Raw genomic sequence first — 17,522 nt, forward strand, 5'->3', positions numbered from 1 at the left:
ACTACAAAAAGGGTGTGAAGGGATACATACAAATGAAACTGTTGAAATCTGTTACATATACTCCGTTGCCAGTTTATTAGACACACCCAGCTACAGTTCAACAGCACCACACAGTGCAGCCTCCAAAATAACCATACAGTTGAGCATCTCTCTAAATCAGTCCCAACAAGGATTTAACATTATAACCTTCATGAAGGGAGGATTTAGGACTATTGTACTAAACTGAAACTGTTTATACAGTGTGTATATGTTGTAATACTAACCCAATATGTTTCCTTTTTGGCAACAAGATAACGTATCATCTATCACCAGATAATGTCCCAATTATTAATTGTAGAACTATAGTCAGTCAATTTGCTTTAAGGGGGAAATTATCACAAAATTTGGTATGTAGTTGCACACTCGATCACTGGGGCATAAGGTACTTAAAAAAAAAAGTACAGTACAGTCTGGTAAAGTACAACCTGACATTTCTGAGGAGGAAAGTGAAATTGAATTGAATCTGACTTCTAGTAAGCTGTTGTTTGAATGGTTCTTTTAACAGTTTATAACAGTTTTTATTACGGGATTTAATTTTCTGTTGTGTTTATCTATGGTTATGTTATTTGTTATTTTGCCATGTGTTTTGGTAATGGCTATGGTTGAATACGATGACTGGGACTGTGATTTCCATGTTGTTATGGCTGAATACATGAGGTCACACCACGTGAAAGTAAAGGCTCGATAATCATTTTAACCTGAGAAAGAGTCTTTTATCTGATTAATTGGTGTTGCAGTGATGGTTCACAGATTTCGATGATCTCTAGTAATGTTCCATTGTGAGAGATATGGGTGAATGTTGAAACAAATCGTTGTGATAAAAAACATTAACTCAACCATGTTTTCATTTTCAACCAAGTGACAGAATTTTCCAGCTCTGAGTTTCATCAGTCATGACCCAGGAATGTGCTTGATGAAACTTTATCTCATTCAGAGGCTGATAAACTGAGCCTTGTTTGAATAAGTATCACTTTAACCTTAGTAATCCTCACACTGCCACAGTGAAACGAATTCATCACCGACAGTAAAATGCCACAACAAGGTCAAAAAGCATGAAGCATTTAGAGATTTATTCCAAATATGATTTATTGACAAAGGAGTATGTGGTTATAATGACAGTGACAATAAATTATTAAGCTACACTATACACAGTACATGACATATTAAAGCATTATAAAATACACATAAATATTAACTTAGCACAAAACATCTTAAACCCAGTTTCATTTGAGAGTCTATCACAGAACAAAGTGAGTTTGTTAAGCTTTGCAGTCGACAAGCAGTTTAATGTAGAACAGAAAAATCAGCTCCAAGTCATTTTCAATATAAAATCAATAATCAGACAATATAAATGTTATATACATACTGGGCTCAACCCAGGTGTCTGGTGGAGAAGTGCTCTGCAAATCTGGTGGAAATAAAAACGAATGTAAAGTCTCTCAAATGTATCTCCCATCTACAAGACGGCCGGGAGAGAAAAAGAGAGAAAACTGCAAAAGCAAGCAGAATCTGAACCAGCAGATACGTTCCGTGGTTTGAATGAAGGTCTGGAACCCCTCAAGCCCCAAACAGAGTATATGCATTACCATTTTGCATTAAGACTAATTAAGCTAACATCAACTCATATCTAAAAGATGAGTTTGTGACACAGTCTTTGCATGAAACATTGTAAAAAATGCCCTTTGGGTTAGCGAAAAAATTCCTATGTGTCTGGATTAGAAGTGCTACTGACCTGAAGTCTACCACCATGACTTCTCTGCATAAACCAGCATAAAGCCAGCCTGAACCTCCAGCTTGGTGGAGGCAGTACTGAGAAAACACATGAAAACTTGTAAGACATGAAAAGATCAGAAATATTACTGAGATCAACATGGCCATAAGGAGGAAAAAGAGCTGGTTCTGCGTTTCTGTCCGTAAACAGTCACATTTGACGCAGTAAGGAACAGAAAACGTCAGAATATTGTGCATGAAAACTCATGCCTGAAGTCCTCCTTCCTCCTGTATCTCTGTAGGAGTGGTCCTGCTGGTTTGAAACCTCCATCAGTTTGGATCAACAGATAAACAAGAGTCCTGAGAGTCCTGTAGACCCCTCTGTCTATCTTCTCAATGATAAACACAACTGCTTTTGCTGCTTTACCCATTGTGCTTACAGGTAAGGTCATCCAACAACATCTTCTTTGCAGTCTCTCTTACTTTAGACCGGATTTGCCTTAATTTTGCTGTTGATCCAATCGATGTAATTGGTGACACGGGTGTAGACCCCAGGCTTATCCCTCTGCCCACAGCCGTCGCCCCAGCTGATCACACCCATCAGAGTCATCCTGTCATTGTTACGGCAGACGAGTGGGCCACCAGAGTCTCCCTGTGGGTGAAGTTCAAGAAGAAAATGAGACTGAGTAATGTTACCAACACTAATGCAATGAGGAGGTGTACTGTAAAAAACTAAGCGTTCTCACCTTGCAGGCGTCATCAAGGCCGCGGGTGTCACCTGCACACAGCATGTTGGGGGTAACCAGGCGTCCAGACAGCACATCTGGGACGCAGCGCTCATTGGGCCAGAGGCGAACATAACCTCTCTTAACACGCTCTGAGTACTCTGCAGAAACTGTGGAGAGGGTTTCAATGGATACTTTAGCATCTCCTATCCAATTATGGAAAAGCTTGTTTACACTGCCCTCTGCTGGTCAGTGCACTTTTGCATAGCAGCCAAGCAACATTAGAAAATGCCATGAGTTAGATGGGAGGTCAGCTTACATTCTTTGTCTCTTCCGTAGCCTGAGATCTCACACTCGGTCCAGCTGGGCAACACCAGCCTAGGTTCTGGCAGACACACCGGAAGAACCTCTGGGGAGTTTACAGCACAGATGCCAATGTCCGACTTCAGCTTCAAGATGGCTGCAAGTGGAAAGTGACCGCAGGAAAGTCAGGGTAATGCACTGGGAGAATGTGGGATGGTGACTGGATGGATGATTTAAAGTTTTAACAAACATTTGCTGCCCACTTAAGGTTCCATATCATCACTGCTGGGGGAGAACATGGCGACTAAAATGACTCATTCAGTTTTCATCTTTTACTTTATAACCTGTCAGTTTCAAAATGCTGCTTTTCTTAGTTCATGAAATCTGACATTTTGATGATACAAGGTTTTCAGTAAAAAGAGTTATATATATAGAATATGTAGAATATTATATGCAAAAAAAGAGAAAAGAATGAAAAAATAGAAAGATTATATGATTGTTGGCTTTTGAAATGTTCACTCACCGATGTCATTGTCAAACGTTTCGTTGTCAAATTTCTCATGGATCCAGTACTTCTCAACCTTGAAAATCTGCTCGCTGCTGGAATTCTGTTTCCGGAACGTTCTTCCCAAAATCACTTCCAATTTTTCTGCTTTATCGCTAAAAAAAGAGAGGCAATATGTTTTGATGTTGCACTGCAAACAGTTTGAATCATGTATCTTGTGCAAGAGTTGAGTTTCTCCTACGTTTGCTCGAAGCAGTGTGCAGCAGACAGGACCCAACAGGAGTCGATGAGGACTCCCCCACATCGGTGAAAGTGCTGCCTGCGGCGGGCCTGGTAAACATTAATGGCCGCCTGCCATGGCTGATCTGTGATGTCACTCAATCTGCCCCCAAATATGCGGTACGCCGGGCGATTCAATGAGTTGTCTAAACGCTGGCCACATGTTGCTACAGAGAGGGCAGGTTGCAGGATGATTGTTCAGTAACAATAAACACCAAACACGTCAGAGGAAATGGACTGTAGGTGATTTTAAATGGGTGTGAGGACGTCTTACCTCTGTTGTTGTTAGTGGTGGGGGCACGTGGGCCAAGAGTGGTGATGATAGAGGGACGTCTCGCTAAAAAAGAGGCGATAGGTATGGGCAGTCTGTTAGCACACTGCTGCACTGAAGGTAGATGACTCCTTGCATAGTGCTCGATAAAATTATTTCTTTGCTTCAACACTGCTGCAAAATTAAACCACCGAAATAAGGGAACTCACAGCATTTAGGAATGTCACACAGCTCCCAGGTCAGCTGCATGTTCTTGTAGGTGTGGCACCATGGACCTACATCACCGTCTGGATTCCTGTTGGATAAAGGAAGAAGAAATGCAATGAAAACCTGAGTTATTCAGATCTTTCTGCATACAAGGAGAACCTCTCGTGTTTTAATTTTTTTTAATTTTACCTTTATTTTACCAGGCAAGACATTAAGAACAGACCTTGTTTGTGTTAGTTTTATCATGTTGTATGTGTTGGCATCTCTACCTGCAGAAGTTGTGGCTGCCAAGCCCCAGCTCCAATGCATCAGTTCTCCAAGCATTGTTCAGCTTATGCTTGACAGCAGCAGAGTCCCACGGGAGACAGCGAGAGCCGCTCTTAGTAACAGATTTTGTGCCTCTGTAGGACTGACCAGAGCCCACAACACACTGTTGGTACCTATCTGCTCCAAAACACACAGAAGAAAACAAGTGTTAGACCAATGAAGTATTTAATTGCTGTTATTTCAGCTTACTGAATGTTTGCGTCTTGTAAAGCTGTACCTTCTGGACATTTGGGCAAAGAACAGAAATCCCACACGACCTGAGTGCCTTTATAGATGTGACACCAAGGAGAGCTGTCACCGTCAGGGTTCCTGAAAAGGACAAAGAAAGGCAAGGAAGGTGAATAAATATCTTAATGGCTCACGTTAACGATGAACAAACGCGTCCTAAACCAAACAGTTTTAAAGTACATCAACCCAACAACACTTTAAAATTAGACATATTATCGCATCATCCAGTAAGACACCTTCAGTGGCCAATGCACCATCCATGTAGGGTTTACAAAAATTTGAATGGACACAATGAATATTTGCAGTTTATTCCAACAGATGCTCCAGCACTGAGCAGATTACACTGGTCACATACCTGCAGAAGTTATGATTGCCCAGTCCCAGATTGCTGGCGTCCACTTTTCTAGCCGTGAACTTCTTTCCTCGCAGAGATGTCGCGTTCCAGTTGATGCACTCAGCTCCTGAGTGGGTGATACTCCACGTCCCGCGGTACCCTTCACCCTGCCCCATAACACACTTCTCATTGTTGTCTGTTGGGGAAAGGGACAAAGTTTAAACTTAATAAAGTTATTTATAGATGAGACTGAAATCACTCTAATAACTGACACAGTTCATTTATTCTGACTCCATAAAACACATATTGGATCTGGAAAAACTGAAGCCAATTTAAAAATATTTGGACAATTTATGAAAACATTGCTATTTCTTATATAAGACATTAAGTCACAACTTGTGCCCTAATGGTATTTATATTGTAGTTTTCCAATTAGTGGTTTAAAATAATGGTCAAACATAAACTAAGCAATCAGATTTATTGAGTCTGGCCACTCGAACTCATTACTCTTTCGCTGAAATCACTTGGCTGTGACCACTGGCGTTTGCATAATTATCCCACTGAGAGGGTGGGGCGTCCCTAAAGGAGTCGCCCGCAGAAACACAAACATCCATAGCTCAAAATGTCTTTCCATTGTTTATGATCCTTTCTTATTCTCTCCAAACCGCAGGCCCATGACACCTCTGTGTGAGTCACACAGTCAGACTGTGACCTTATCAAGACTCACTAACTAGTTCGTAGAACATTTTAATCAGTGTTGGACACTCTGTTATGGACAGGGCTGGGTTTATTGTTGCTTTAAAGTAAAACACCAGAAAAAGAATATTTGGGTGTTGCTCAGAATAAATAAGATGTCACGTTGCATGATGGGAAATTATGATGTTCCATTTCGCAGAAAAAAATATTTTCAATTAATTACGGAAAAAAATTCTATTAATTAAGAAAAATATTAGCAGGTCAATCAATAATACAAACAATTGTGGGCTATATTAAAGAGTTTATTGTGTACTTACTGATTTCACATTGAGTCCCACTGAAGCCTGCGGGACACTGGCAAATGTAGTCTGAAGTGTACACGGCCTCCTTACAGGTTCCTCCGTTATAACACTGAGACACATAGCAATCTGTGAGGGGCAGACAGAGAGCCAGTTAGTCAGTCACAGGTCATCCAGCTCTTCAGCCCACAAACAATTTGAATAATCAGTATGATTGATTGGCCATGACCACTTGCGTAGACAGAGAATCAAGTTTGTGGGTTTGGTTTTGTGTGTCACACTTGACGTAGACACATGAGTAGTGTGTAGTAGTAAGGTCAGTGTGCATCCTGACTCTCTTCTAACGAGCAAATGTCATCATTGCTTCACTTTAAAAAATACCACGCCATTGCCAAGGGTTTCTTCCCAGAGCAGAACTGGATCTATGCCATCACCGGTCCGGTTTGTCATTTATTATTTCAACTTTTCCTAAAGGCTAGCGTTCAGAATAACAGCACCCCACTCGCTGTCAGTGGTATGAGCTCATAGACGGTGCAGACTGAAAATGTGGTTGTAATTTGTCCGAGGGAGGGGCAATCATGCTTCGCAGAATTCGTCAGTGGGGGTGAAAGTGCGCATGAGGGCTGGTCTGGCAAGAGTGCTTCAGACTAAACTACACCCACTCAAAAAACACAGAAAGCCAAAAGCTCTTGATTTATTTGCACTGAAATAACAGCGATTTGGACACATGAGTGTAGAAAGTCAGCAAAAGATAATCATCTGAGGTTGTCGAAGCTATAATGACAGAGGTGAGGAAGGGCAGGCAAACAGGTTGACGGACAAATTAACAAACAGGATTATATTCTGCTGCAAAAAAAGTCTGGCAAGAAAGTAAGACAAGCAAGTCAGCCAGTCCACATGTGTTTGTGTGTCTGTGCATTCATGTCACACTCACTGATGACGGGCACAACATGACAACGCTCTCGTCCTCTGAACGCACAACGGCAATACTCCACACGCTGTCCCTTCCATCGCAGCCAAGTGTCCCCATAACTACGCACTGCTGATGTCTCACTATCCACACAACGTACTGAGAAAACACACATACACACACAAACATAATAAGTATAAAGCCAATCAAACGGGAAGACACACACAGAAAACTGAATGATTGTCACATACAAAAGGAGTTAAAAGCGTGGTGGTACAAAAAATGAGACGAACACAAACACATGAATGACTACAAGAAATTAAAAGAACATGCAGATGGTGGAGATGGTGATGGTGTTATTAGGGAAGAAAAAGTGTGATGGGGCTCACAGGAGGTGTCAAAGGAAGGTGAAGACTTCTGGACATGAACAATCAAAAGCGTCCGTCTAGCTGGCTGCCTGTCAGGCTCACCTCTGTAAAAACGAGTCCCTCTCTTAGTGCGGAGCAGCTCCACCTGCAACCAAAAAGATGAGTTAAACACAGAGCAGCAGCGGATGGGAACTGGTTACATGGTTCTGGTTTCCATGCCAGTGATTTTATGTAATTTCTTCAGGATACTGTGAAAATAAACTTGCAGAGGCTCGGAACTTTCTGCACATATAATCCATCCCAGTCACTATTTAGCTGCCCTTGAGTTTGACACAGTACAGTAGCGCCTCAATATCTGAGATTTGAAAGTCGGCTGCAGGACAGCAGTGAGTTTATCGGCTATATTGTTTCAAAATCAAAACTAGGTTAAAATACAGTTACATTTTTTTCATTTAACACATTTTGGGCAAACCAAAATTGCAGTCAATGATCAAAACTGCAATGCAACAAACACAAAAATACAGAATATAATATAAAACAGACCATGTGTCTGCTCAGATGGATTGTAAACCATAAGAATTGAAATGCATTAAGATTTGTTAAGTATGCAGGATTTTGGCTGAAGTGTGCAAAACCACTCATATGGTCCCCTCATGACAAGGATGCAGTACTTACATTGTCTGCTAGGCAGCAGCAGAGAGCAGAGAGGAGAGTTAATAGTCCAAGTAATCTGGTCATGACTTCAACTCGAGCGGTCTTCAGTTTGCTGGAAGTAGAATATAAGTACATGTTTAATACATATATAAACACTGATAGTTGGAGATCAGAATCATAACAATCATAAGATCCTGCCCGTGCAATGTATAATATCATATAAAAGCTATAAATGATCGAGCTGTGAATACTTAATTACATGAGCGTTCTTTGAATGTTAGGACTTAAACTATCACTAACAACACAAAACACACACACACACACACACACACACACACACACACACACACTCAATGAAATAACTACAATGACAAAAAATCCATGCAGACTTTTCACTGTTGTCTTTCTGTGTAAATCTCTTGTCATCAACACAGAGCTAACAATTGCAGGAAAATGATCGACACTGGCCACCTTCTCCCAGCGGTACCCTCTCTCTCAGCTTCCTTCCTACATCCCTATGCCTGCCTCTGAAAATCGCCCTTTGGGGTGAGGGGGACCACTGGGGAGGAAAGGGTGGTCAAGGTGGGATGCAGGTGGGAAACTGAAGGTCATTTCTGGTTCACTGAAGTTGTGTCGACAGGAAGTTTTAACAGCCTGTGCCTGACAGTCTAATGGAAGAGTGAATGGGTTCAAAAGTTTGTGCTGTATGTATGATTGATGTCACATTCCTACCTAAGAGCTCAGTCCTTCAACTTATTTACACTCACATAACCATAAAACCAATCCAGTTATCATGATTCATCTGTGATTTTCACGCTGGGAATAAACAGGAAGCAGATTATCTTTATGTCTAAAATGAGACGCTGACCACCACATCAAATGACACAATCTATACAACCCTAGCGTGATGAAAGGCAGCACACACAGCAGAAGGTTTCTGCACAACACTGGCAGCATTTACTCCCTAACAGAGAAAAGCAGCAGCTGCATGAGGATAAAGTGACTCTGGCCTTTAAGGGGAAGGAGAACTTGTATTTCCCTTTTATACTTCTAGAGAAAGATGTGGGTATCAGACTTGCTCCTCTTTGTTTTAAAGGAATCATATCATGAAGAAAAGAGGTACAAAGCAGAGCGCTTGTTGCTCCTCAGTTAAGTGTGAGTAAACATGAGTCACAAAAGAAGGAGGGGGAGAGCAGAAGGGGGAGCAGAGGGGAAATGGGAAGCAGAAGAAAGTTGCACACAAACAGGGCTGAAATGTAAAAATGGCCTCAAAATAAAGAACTTCCAAGATGCTTTAAAAATAACCATAAGGAACTTCTTCAGACACATGCATGCAAAGAACCAGACATACATCCAATAATCATCTGCATACATGCCTGCACTGACACTTCTATTCTTGGGTGTGTTTTTTTATACCCTCTTCTCTGTTGGTTGTCTCCACTGATTCATGTTCTGTGGTTGGCTGAGCTAATAGAAAACAGCGCTGTGTTTTGATATATCAGCAAGGTATGTGGTGTGTAGCTGGCAATGTTAGTTGGCAACCACACACACACACACACACACACACACACACACACGTACACACACACACACACACACACACACACACACACACACACACACACACACACACACACGTACATACTCTCGCACACAGATGCACAAAGTGCTCAGGACCGTGGAGCTAATCAAACAGTTACACAAAGATTTTCTGTTCATTCCGCTCATTGTTCATTGGGACAAAGACTCTCAGGCGCTCAGAGTTTCACATTTAAAACACAGGCACACACACATGCGTTCACACACTCACCATTAAGAGGACAGGTCCCTTGAAAGCTATCCTTGCCTCAAACAAATAGAAACCCTGTTGTCCTGCGCTTTTTCCCTCCGACTGAGCCCCACTGGCAGGGTGACAACGACACACTAGTTTCCTTTTTGTTTCCTTTGTGCAGCTGTTCAGCTCTGTTCAGTCGCCCCTCTCTCAAACCCTGTCAGCTAGAAACACGTGCTTCCTGCCAGTACATATCAGCACACGCACGCACAAAAACCCACGCCAACATGCACACATCAGACATGAACATATGTGTATCCCACCCTTTTTTAAGCCCGTGGTATCTGACATGCAGAGGCCCTGTTTGGTTGCGAATATCCAGCATTTATCCAACTCCCAAAATCACTTTTTAGCTTTGAATATATTATATTATATTATATTATATTTGATGTGAATTTAGGTTTGCCAGCTCATTACAGAACAGTGATCCAACTAATAACTGAGAGGGAACTTCAACGTAACCCGCAACAACTGTGGGGTTACACCAACCTCATAACCAGTAAAGAAAAGATGCAAACTCTGTTTAAGTGCAACAGAAAAAAAATACTCTAACTCAGGTTTTACTCAAGTGGGTCAAGGGTCAAAACCTAGAAAGTTTAAAAGAGCATCATGACCAATGAAAAACATTAGCAACTATTCAATGAACTCCTCCCATTAAGGAGAATGGGACAAAAAAAAAAAACAAACAAAAAAAACATGATCACTATGACAGCTGGTCAGGAAGGGACACAGCCAAGACTGATAGCTCATTTTGCTTGTAAGGACCAGAGCTATTGAAATGTTGACTTACAGTAAGAATCAGAAATCGGGTCATGAGCAAGCCTCTCTTAAAACGTGAGCATCCCACGGGCACAGACGGGATTAAAGCATTTTTGTCAGTTACACCCAGTGCGTTATTAGTTGAAACATGTACAACCACATATGCAGCCTGAGGCGAGTGTGATTCCCCTAGTAGGTCAAATATGAATGGAAGAAATGAAAACATCTTTGGAGTAGCAGCGGCCAGACTATGAGTCAGCAGCAGCTTCAATAACAATTTTAAGATGCACATGCTTAGTGCATCCACTTTAGGTCCATCCAAGATAATAAGGCAGACACACAAAAACAAACTCTCTCACACACAATGATTTATGTCCAGAACTGAAAGTAAATTGTTTTCCGCAAAGGTTATATTAATTTCCTATTTGGGCGCAGTTTCTGTGTGTTTATAGGAACTGGTTTTAAGTGCTGACCACAGTCTTTCACATCTCAGCGGTGAGTTTACCAGACCATTAGCGAGGATGTGTAATGATGATGGCTCGCTGAGGTTGGAGAGGTTGGAGGTGACACATTTTTGTCTTCCTGCAACAAGACTAAAATGTCAAAGTCTAAAACGGTGAGAATGGTTAGATGGTGTGCAGGGAACATAGTTGCATCTGCCTGTGAAGTTCAAAGTGTGCACTTTAAAGCATCTCTGAGGACACTCTTCCTGTCTCTCCTATGCAAGTGCCAGAACTGATACTTGATAAAGAACTTGTAGTGGGTGGACTGCCCAAATTGGGACCCAGGGGAGGAAGAGGCACAGGAAACACCTTCACAGTGAGCACTGTGGCATTTTTAAGGTCCAATTTACTTTGGCACTGAAGTCAGTTTCATATTTCTTAGAGATCCCCAAATCTATGGGATTGGATTGTGGACAGCGTTCCCATTCTCTTGTCACAGCATGCTGGTGGTGTCAGTTTTCAGAAGTAAATCTGAACATCATACCGGGTTTTGAACTGGTTTGACCTGCTGGGATCACTAAACCTGTATTCAACTATTTACACTAGCTTCAGCTGAGGAGTTGTTTCTCTCCTTTGAGTGTGTGTAGCTGATGATGTGCTATGACATGTGATGTCATGTTAATAAGTAATCTACTTAGAGGGCATTACGCATTCTTTACGTGGGGATTTTCAGTCAAGCTTCAATTAACCAGCTGTGATCTGGCTCTGTAAATTCCCCTAGAACTGAGAGCTGCATTGTTGCCTTCCAGCCTCCGTCTGTGCACAATATGAAGCATTGAAGTCCTTATCTCTCTATAGCTCCCAAAACCATAAAGCCAAAGGAAGCAGGTGTTGACATTTGAAATGAGTATAAACTGAGACAGTGGAGCTGAAACAACTGAGTGGAAGGAGACGAAAGGATGGAGAGAGAAAGAAAGGTGAGAGGGGTAAAAAGAGGGAGAGGAGGGACATGAAATTGTATCCCAAAGTTCAGCAGAAAGAGGGTGATTAGTCCTGAGTCATCCATGTTTCCAGGACTACACAGAGACAGAGGGAAGAGAAGACACAGATGGAAGCATTGATGGGGCTCATAACCACAACTGAGACCATAAGATGATCCGACAGATTGGAGGAGTAGAGGTTGTGAAAGAGGGGCTTTGTCCAGATCCAGTCTAGTATTGAATTAATAACTCTCGAGGGATTCAATGTCATCTTCTGGCCATTGTTCCCACAGTGTGTTACAGCACTATTCTCTGTGTGACCCATTCTTAACTTACAGCTTTAAGACCCAAACTACTGATCCTGTGAGTCACAGACATATGCGTGAGGCAGAAACCCAGCTGACCACACTGTGCAGGAAATGCAGATAATGGATACAAACTCTACTTTATGTCAACATGCAAGAGTACGGAGTATCTCAACACTGACTGATGCTAGGGAGGAGAACTCCCAAAACGCGAGCTCAGACACAAATCCAACTCATTAATTTGATAAGAGCCTGTATGGCAGTGATCCTGTGCAGAGCTTGGCTTGAGTGGTAGACAGATACACACACACACACACACAAGCGCACACACACATGCTGGGAATCACGGAATCACAGCACACACTGAGTCCAGCAGCAGAGCACAATATCACCGCGTTCTTGTAACATTTAATGAAGCAACTGCAGAACACTCAAATAACCTTGATAACACAAAGGACAGATTTACTCTCTTAGAAGTGTTGGAGGATTAAAACTGAATGTGTGATTTACTGTAGGGGAATCTGTACTGCTTTCCCTCCAAAATTAAACAGGTGAACACGTCTGCTTAAATGTAATGTGTCATGTTGAGTCAGCAGTTAGCAGTGATCTCTGATCTTATTTTAGATTCACAAAAGTTGAATTAGATTTGGCTGAATTTTGGTTCAAGATAACTCCATGTCATTATCTAATCACATTTGATCATTGCATATGCATTTTACTAGAAGTAATTAACCTAAAGCAAATACTTAACCCTTTACCAGTTAAGTTGATTAGACTATCATTACTAGGTTAGGCAATTTTTCTATATAATTGTATATAGCCTTGCAGTAGAATCTTGTATAACAAATTTCATCCCTACTTCTCTTTGATAATAACCACCCATCAGCTCTGAGGGTCGACTGGAGCCAATCCCATATGAAACAACAACCATGCAAAATGTTTAAGACAGTGTCCTTATCTACGCCCCTGTGCTATAAACTTTACAACCTCACACAATAATGATGCTCTAATGGCACAAGTCAGAATGAAAGAGAAAAAGAACTGAAGGCGTCGCATTAAAAGAAAGCAGCGTGGTGCATCGTCTGTATCGCGAAAATGCTCTTACCAGGAGAAATCTTCTGAGCCGGTTAGTTCGCAGTGGCAGTGTCGGTGTCTTCAGGAGAAGCGGCTCGGACTGAGCTGGCTTCCCCTCCGCTCCCAGCTTTTATCGCAGCGCCCCAGTCCTGCCGGCGTGTGGAGGGGGAGGGCTGCTGTGACCTCAGCGGGGAAGCGTTGGCCGTCCGGCCCGGATGATGATGCAGTCTGCTGGGTGGTGCCGAGACGGGACGACACCATCCCAAGTGGTCGAAGAGGTTGAGCGAGAAAATCACAAATTTAGTTAGAAATGAGGTGTTCGATCAGGAAATATATTTTTCGGGCGTTTCACCGACTTTCCTTGTGACACCATAATTTTTCTTTAAAAAGGATTTTAAAACAGTAGCGTTCATATGATTTTTTTTTTTTGTTTGTTTGACCTTTTTCAACAGGTGTGAGGAAATATGAGTGTACCAAGATTCATCTCTCAAGAGACACTGGGGCAAAAACAAGTCTGGCCCCTGCTGACTCTACACTGTAGGTCTACATGGTAGTTTCAGGACATAAAAGGGTCATTCCACACAAATGTACACTTCTGGAACAGCAAAATGTCTTAAAATTGACCTCTTTTTCTAACATTAAAAATGAGACCACGTTAATATTTAACTGACTGGCTCTATGAACACACATAAATGACAGCTTAATGATTTTTTATATTTTTTGTATATTTATTTAAAGATCGCATGTACTGTCTTTTTGTCACTGGTGTTATCTTACTTCTTTGGCAAAAATAGAGGCTTTTTAAAATTATTATTTTTAAATCTCTTCAACACAGGTGCTCAGAGTTAAAAGAGAATAATGATAATGCAACAAAACAGGATATTATTCTTTCATTTATTTTAATAAAGTATGTTAAAAGTGTGGGAGAGTTAAATGTGTTTAGTGTTGTGACCGTATATTTGGTATAACAATGAAAATATTTGAAAAAACTGTTACGAACAAGTAATGATGCAATCCTTTAAATCTTGATTCTTGATTGTGGCAAAATTCAATGAACATAAAATTATTATTATTAAGTCAAATGTGGCACATTTCATTTAATGTTACAGAAAAAAACATGGTAACACCAGTGCCACAATGAAACACCAGTGACATAAGACCAAAGCTCCTTATTCCTCAACTCTAATTAAAAAGATAAAACTACATTTTTAAATGCATTGACAATAAGTGAAAGAAACAACACCCTGACACCTTCTGTCAACAACAAAAAAGGCCCAACAAAGTACATAGTTTCAACTGCAGTTGTGCACTACTGTTTGATGTCATGCTATGTTACAACTAGAGGAGTAAACTGGAACTGTCCCAGTTTTACATTTCATGGCGCCTTATTTTACTTGTCCAGCTGTCCCATAATGAACTCCCAGAGCCAATGATCAGTCTGACCTGAACATTTATTCAGTGCCAGGGCCTCTGGAATCAAGCAAATGATCTGGTCCTCACCGTACCAGTTAACATCATCTCTGGGCTTTGGCCAGAGGAACTTATTCACTCCATTGTGGTGCATGGATTTGACTTGCACAGTGCTTTCATCCACCAGCATGATGATGCCAGGATAGCATTCATCACCACTGCCTGCTGCAATGCTGTTTGATGACATCGGGTCTGAACTCTTTTCCTGTTTGTTTGACTGATTGTATCTATAGCTACAGGAGTAACCTTCTCTAGACTGTGGTATGGACAGTCAAACTCCCCCTCAGCAGCCTGGCAGAAACTTATCTTCTCAAGTTCCTGATTCCCTCATTCTCCTTCCTTGTATCCTTCAGAAGCTGTTATATATACTGGGTGGCAGATTCATCACTAAAAAAGTGAAGGTTTTGGAAATCAGTGTGGTCCTTTGCCAGGAACTGAAGAACCGTCCATCCCTTCCATTCAGCTGTTTCCTCCTTTTCATTTCAACCACTTATTCTCGTCCTTTTTTTTTACCCCAGTGACATGACTCCCAGGGACCACTGACTTTATAAAATTATTTATAGTAATTATTTTTTTAATGTTATTTATATGATATATTTCATAGTTATGCACACATTATTGCAGTTTAAATGGTTAAAAAACATGTTTTTGACTTCAAAATACAACATTCACTGTAAACTCTAGGGACAGGAACATGGACGTTTCTGTAGAATGACCCAAAACTAGATTTTGAGTTGATATTATTCTTAGTGGTGCAAATTTCAAACAAATTTGCAATTAATCAATTTATGTAGACCCAAATGATAAGGTGTAAACATTGGGCTTTGCAGGTCCTAAGATAAAAGAAGATACTACGACTGGAGCTTTTAAAGTGAGGTGTTGAGTGACATAGAGACTGGCATACTATTAATTTCACACTGTCCGTGCCCTCTGGCCGTCTATGGTGGTGCTGTGGGTTATTTGTGTGGTTAACCATTTGGCACCAGGAGTCATTTGTTACAACCACTCTCCTCTTTATTCAGCCCATCCCCTCCTCAGGAAATCAGTCACTTAGGCTCAAGAATAGCTCCAACCTTTGTGAGAGCAACAGTGATTTTACTTGCATTGGATAATTCATGTTCATCAGCTTTTATTGTCTATTAAGTTAACTCCACATTAAACAGCTGAACACACAGCATTTTAGGATGTAGTGGTCGGTGGGTAGTAAACTTGGCGTCTGCCCTCTTTGTTTCCATCTGTGTTAAATTAGAACACACTCCCACTATTTGATGAGAAAAATCAGATACACTAACACACACACACACACACACACACACACACACACACACACACATTCATATATATTGGGTTGTGAAGCATACTTGAAAAATGCAATCTACTACAGATGACTTAAGCTGAGAATTATGCATTACATCAAATAACTGCAACAATGCCAGGAGTTGTATCTCCGAGTTATTCTCTCTTTTCATCTATCAAATTCATTAAACACAACTGACTGAGAGCAAAACCTCCCTTCTGTTGAATCACTGAATGAGTTCTTCATTGAAGGGGAGTTAAAGGAATTTGTCAGTTCTGTGGAGTAAATTACAGAAACCAGACAAAAAAACATTGTTTTAAACATTTTTGTTTACAATCTTAATGTGCGTGGGTGAATGCTTTCACAATTCCTTGGACTCAGACTCTCCATATCCATAACAAAGTATCAAGTGTTACGTATTATGAATATACAAGTGTCTGTCTTGGTGAAGTTCGAGCAGGGATACAATAGAGAATACAATAGAGTTTTTCTATTCTACTTTCTATTCTAAAGCCTGGTCCAGAGTTAAAAAAGAAGCTATATAAATCACGTACATACATATTTCATTATGCTGTCATTACGTGATTGCAGCATTAGCTGTTACAAAATGTTTTATTAGCCGCAACAGCTAATGTAATGACTAGCATTTTGCAAGAAAACTTCATGAACAAGTCACAAGTTAACAATTTCAAAAAATTATTAACAGGTAACGCCCCAACAAGGGAATTTGTAGTAAAATACATCAATATTTGGAAATGACATGGTGGCTGTCAATTAAATTGCACCAGTAACCGTTGCTACTAGTAACAACATGTCAACTGAAACCAACTGCTGGTGTCAGAATAAAAAGCTGCAATGAAGAAGATGAATATAGTGGAAAATAAACATTTGCGTAATAATATGTAATCGACGACAACATTCAGGCCATTCCCACAGGCTGGGTTTACGTGACTAAACAGAGCTAAATAAGACAACAAATGTCTTTCATTATGAGTTTCATTTGTTATTGACTTCCATGAAGCCCTCTCTCTGTCGCCACTATCCTCACTGGAAAAGCTTCGGAAGCAGCACCATATTTGTCATATAAACAGGAAAGCTTTCTCCTCACAAACATTTTCAATCTGATAAAGTGGGTTTTACACACCCAAACATCACGTCAGCAGACGTCAGATGTGCATGAGCCAATGGAGACGAAGTGTGTTGTCACATGAGAGTGAGCTGTTTCATCTGATTCAAGGAAAGCAGATGAAGAAACGAGGAACATCACTGTTATACCCTGGTATTCAAGTGCATCCTTCCTGAACACAACATCCGCTGGAACAAAAATAACACTGCAACGAATGCTAAATACTGAAATGAATATTTAAATTAAGCCATGATGAGCAGTTCAAATGAGAATAAAAATGTCTTTTGAGACAGTTTTGACAGTCTGTTTGAAGACTGACTTAAAGTTATAATCTGTAACTTTTCCACATTTAAATGTCTAAAAATGTCTAGACCTATATTCT

The 17,522-nt window shown here is 40.8% G+C and overlaps 1 protein-coding gene across 4 annotated transcripts; it reads right to left on the minus strand.

Moving 5' to 3' along the window:
• Positions 1-1,107: 1,107 nt before the first annotated feature.
• plat (plasminogen activator, tissue) lies at positions 1,108-13,416 on the minus strand. 4 transcript variants are annotated; one of them, XM_071483524.1, is made up of 15 exons: positions 13,279-13,416; positions 7,877-7,967; positions 7,304-7,346; positions 6,858-6,992; positions 5,942-6,052; positions 4,950-5,124; positions 4,584-4,675; positions 4,309-4,483; positions 4,042-4,127; positions 3,836-3,898; positions 3,524-3,728; positions 3,301-3,437; positions 2,794-2,934; positions 2,496-2,644; positions 1,108-2,401 (listed from the first exon to the last, which is right to left on the minus strand). In XM_071483524.1, the coding sequence occupies exons 2-15, from the start codon at positions 7,937-7,939 to the stop codon at positions 2,234-2,236; spliced, it is 1,743 nt and encodes a 580-aa protein (XP_071339625.1). In that variant the 5' UTR covers positions 7,940-7,967; positions 13,279-13,416; the 3' UTR covers positions 1,108-2,233. The 4 variants fall into 4 exon arrangements, with proteins under 4 accessions (XP_071339625.1, XP_071339623.1, XP_071339626.1 ...); XM_071483522.1 differs by having other exon boundaries at positions 7,223-7,346; XM_071483525.1 differs by lacking the exon at positions 13,279-13,416 and adding an exon at positions 9,666-9,852.
• Positions 13,417-17,522: the final 4,106 nt, after the last annotated feature.

The sequence above is a fragment of the Trachinotus anak genome, unplaced genomic scaffold, assembly GCF_046630095.1.
Source record: "Trachinotus anak isolate AG129_WGS33_773 ecotype Australia unplaced genomic scaffold, CSIRO_AGI_Tana_v1 ptg000008l, whole genome shotgun sequence".
Lineage (NCBI taxonomy): Eukaryota > Metazoa > Chordata > Actinopteri > Carangiformes > Carangidae > Trachinotus > Trachinotus anak.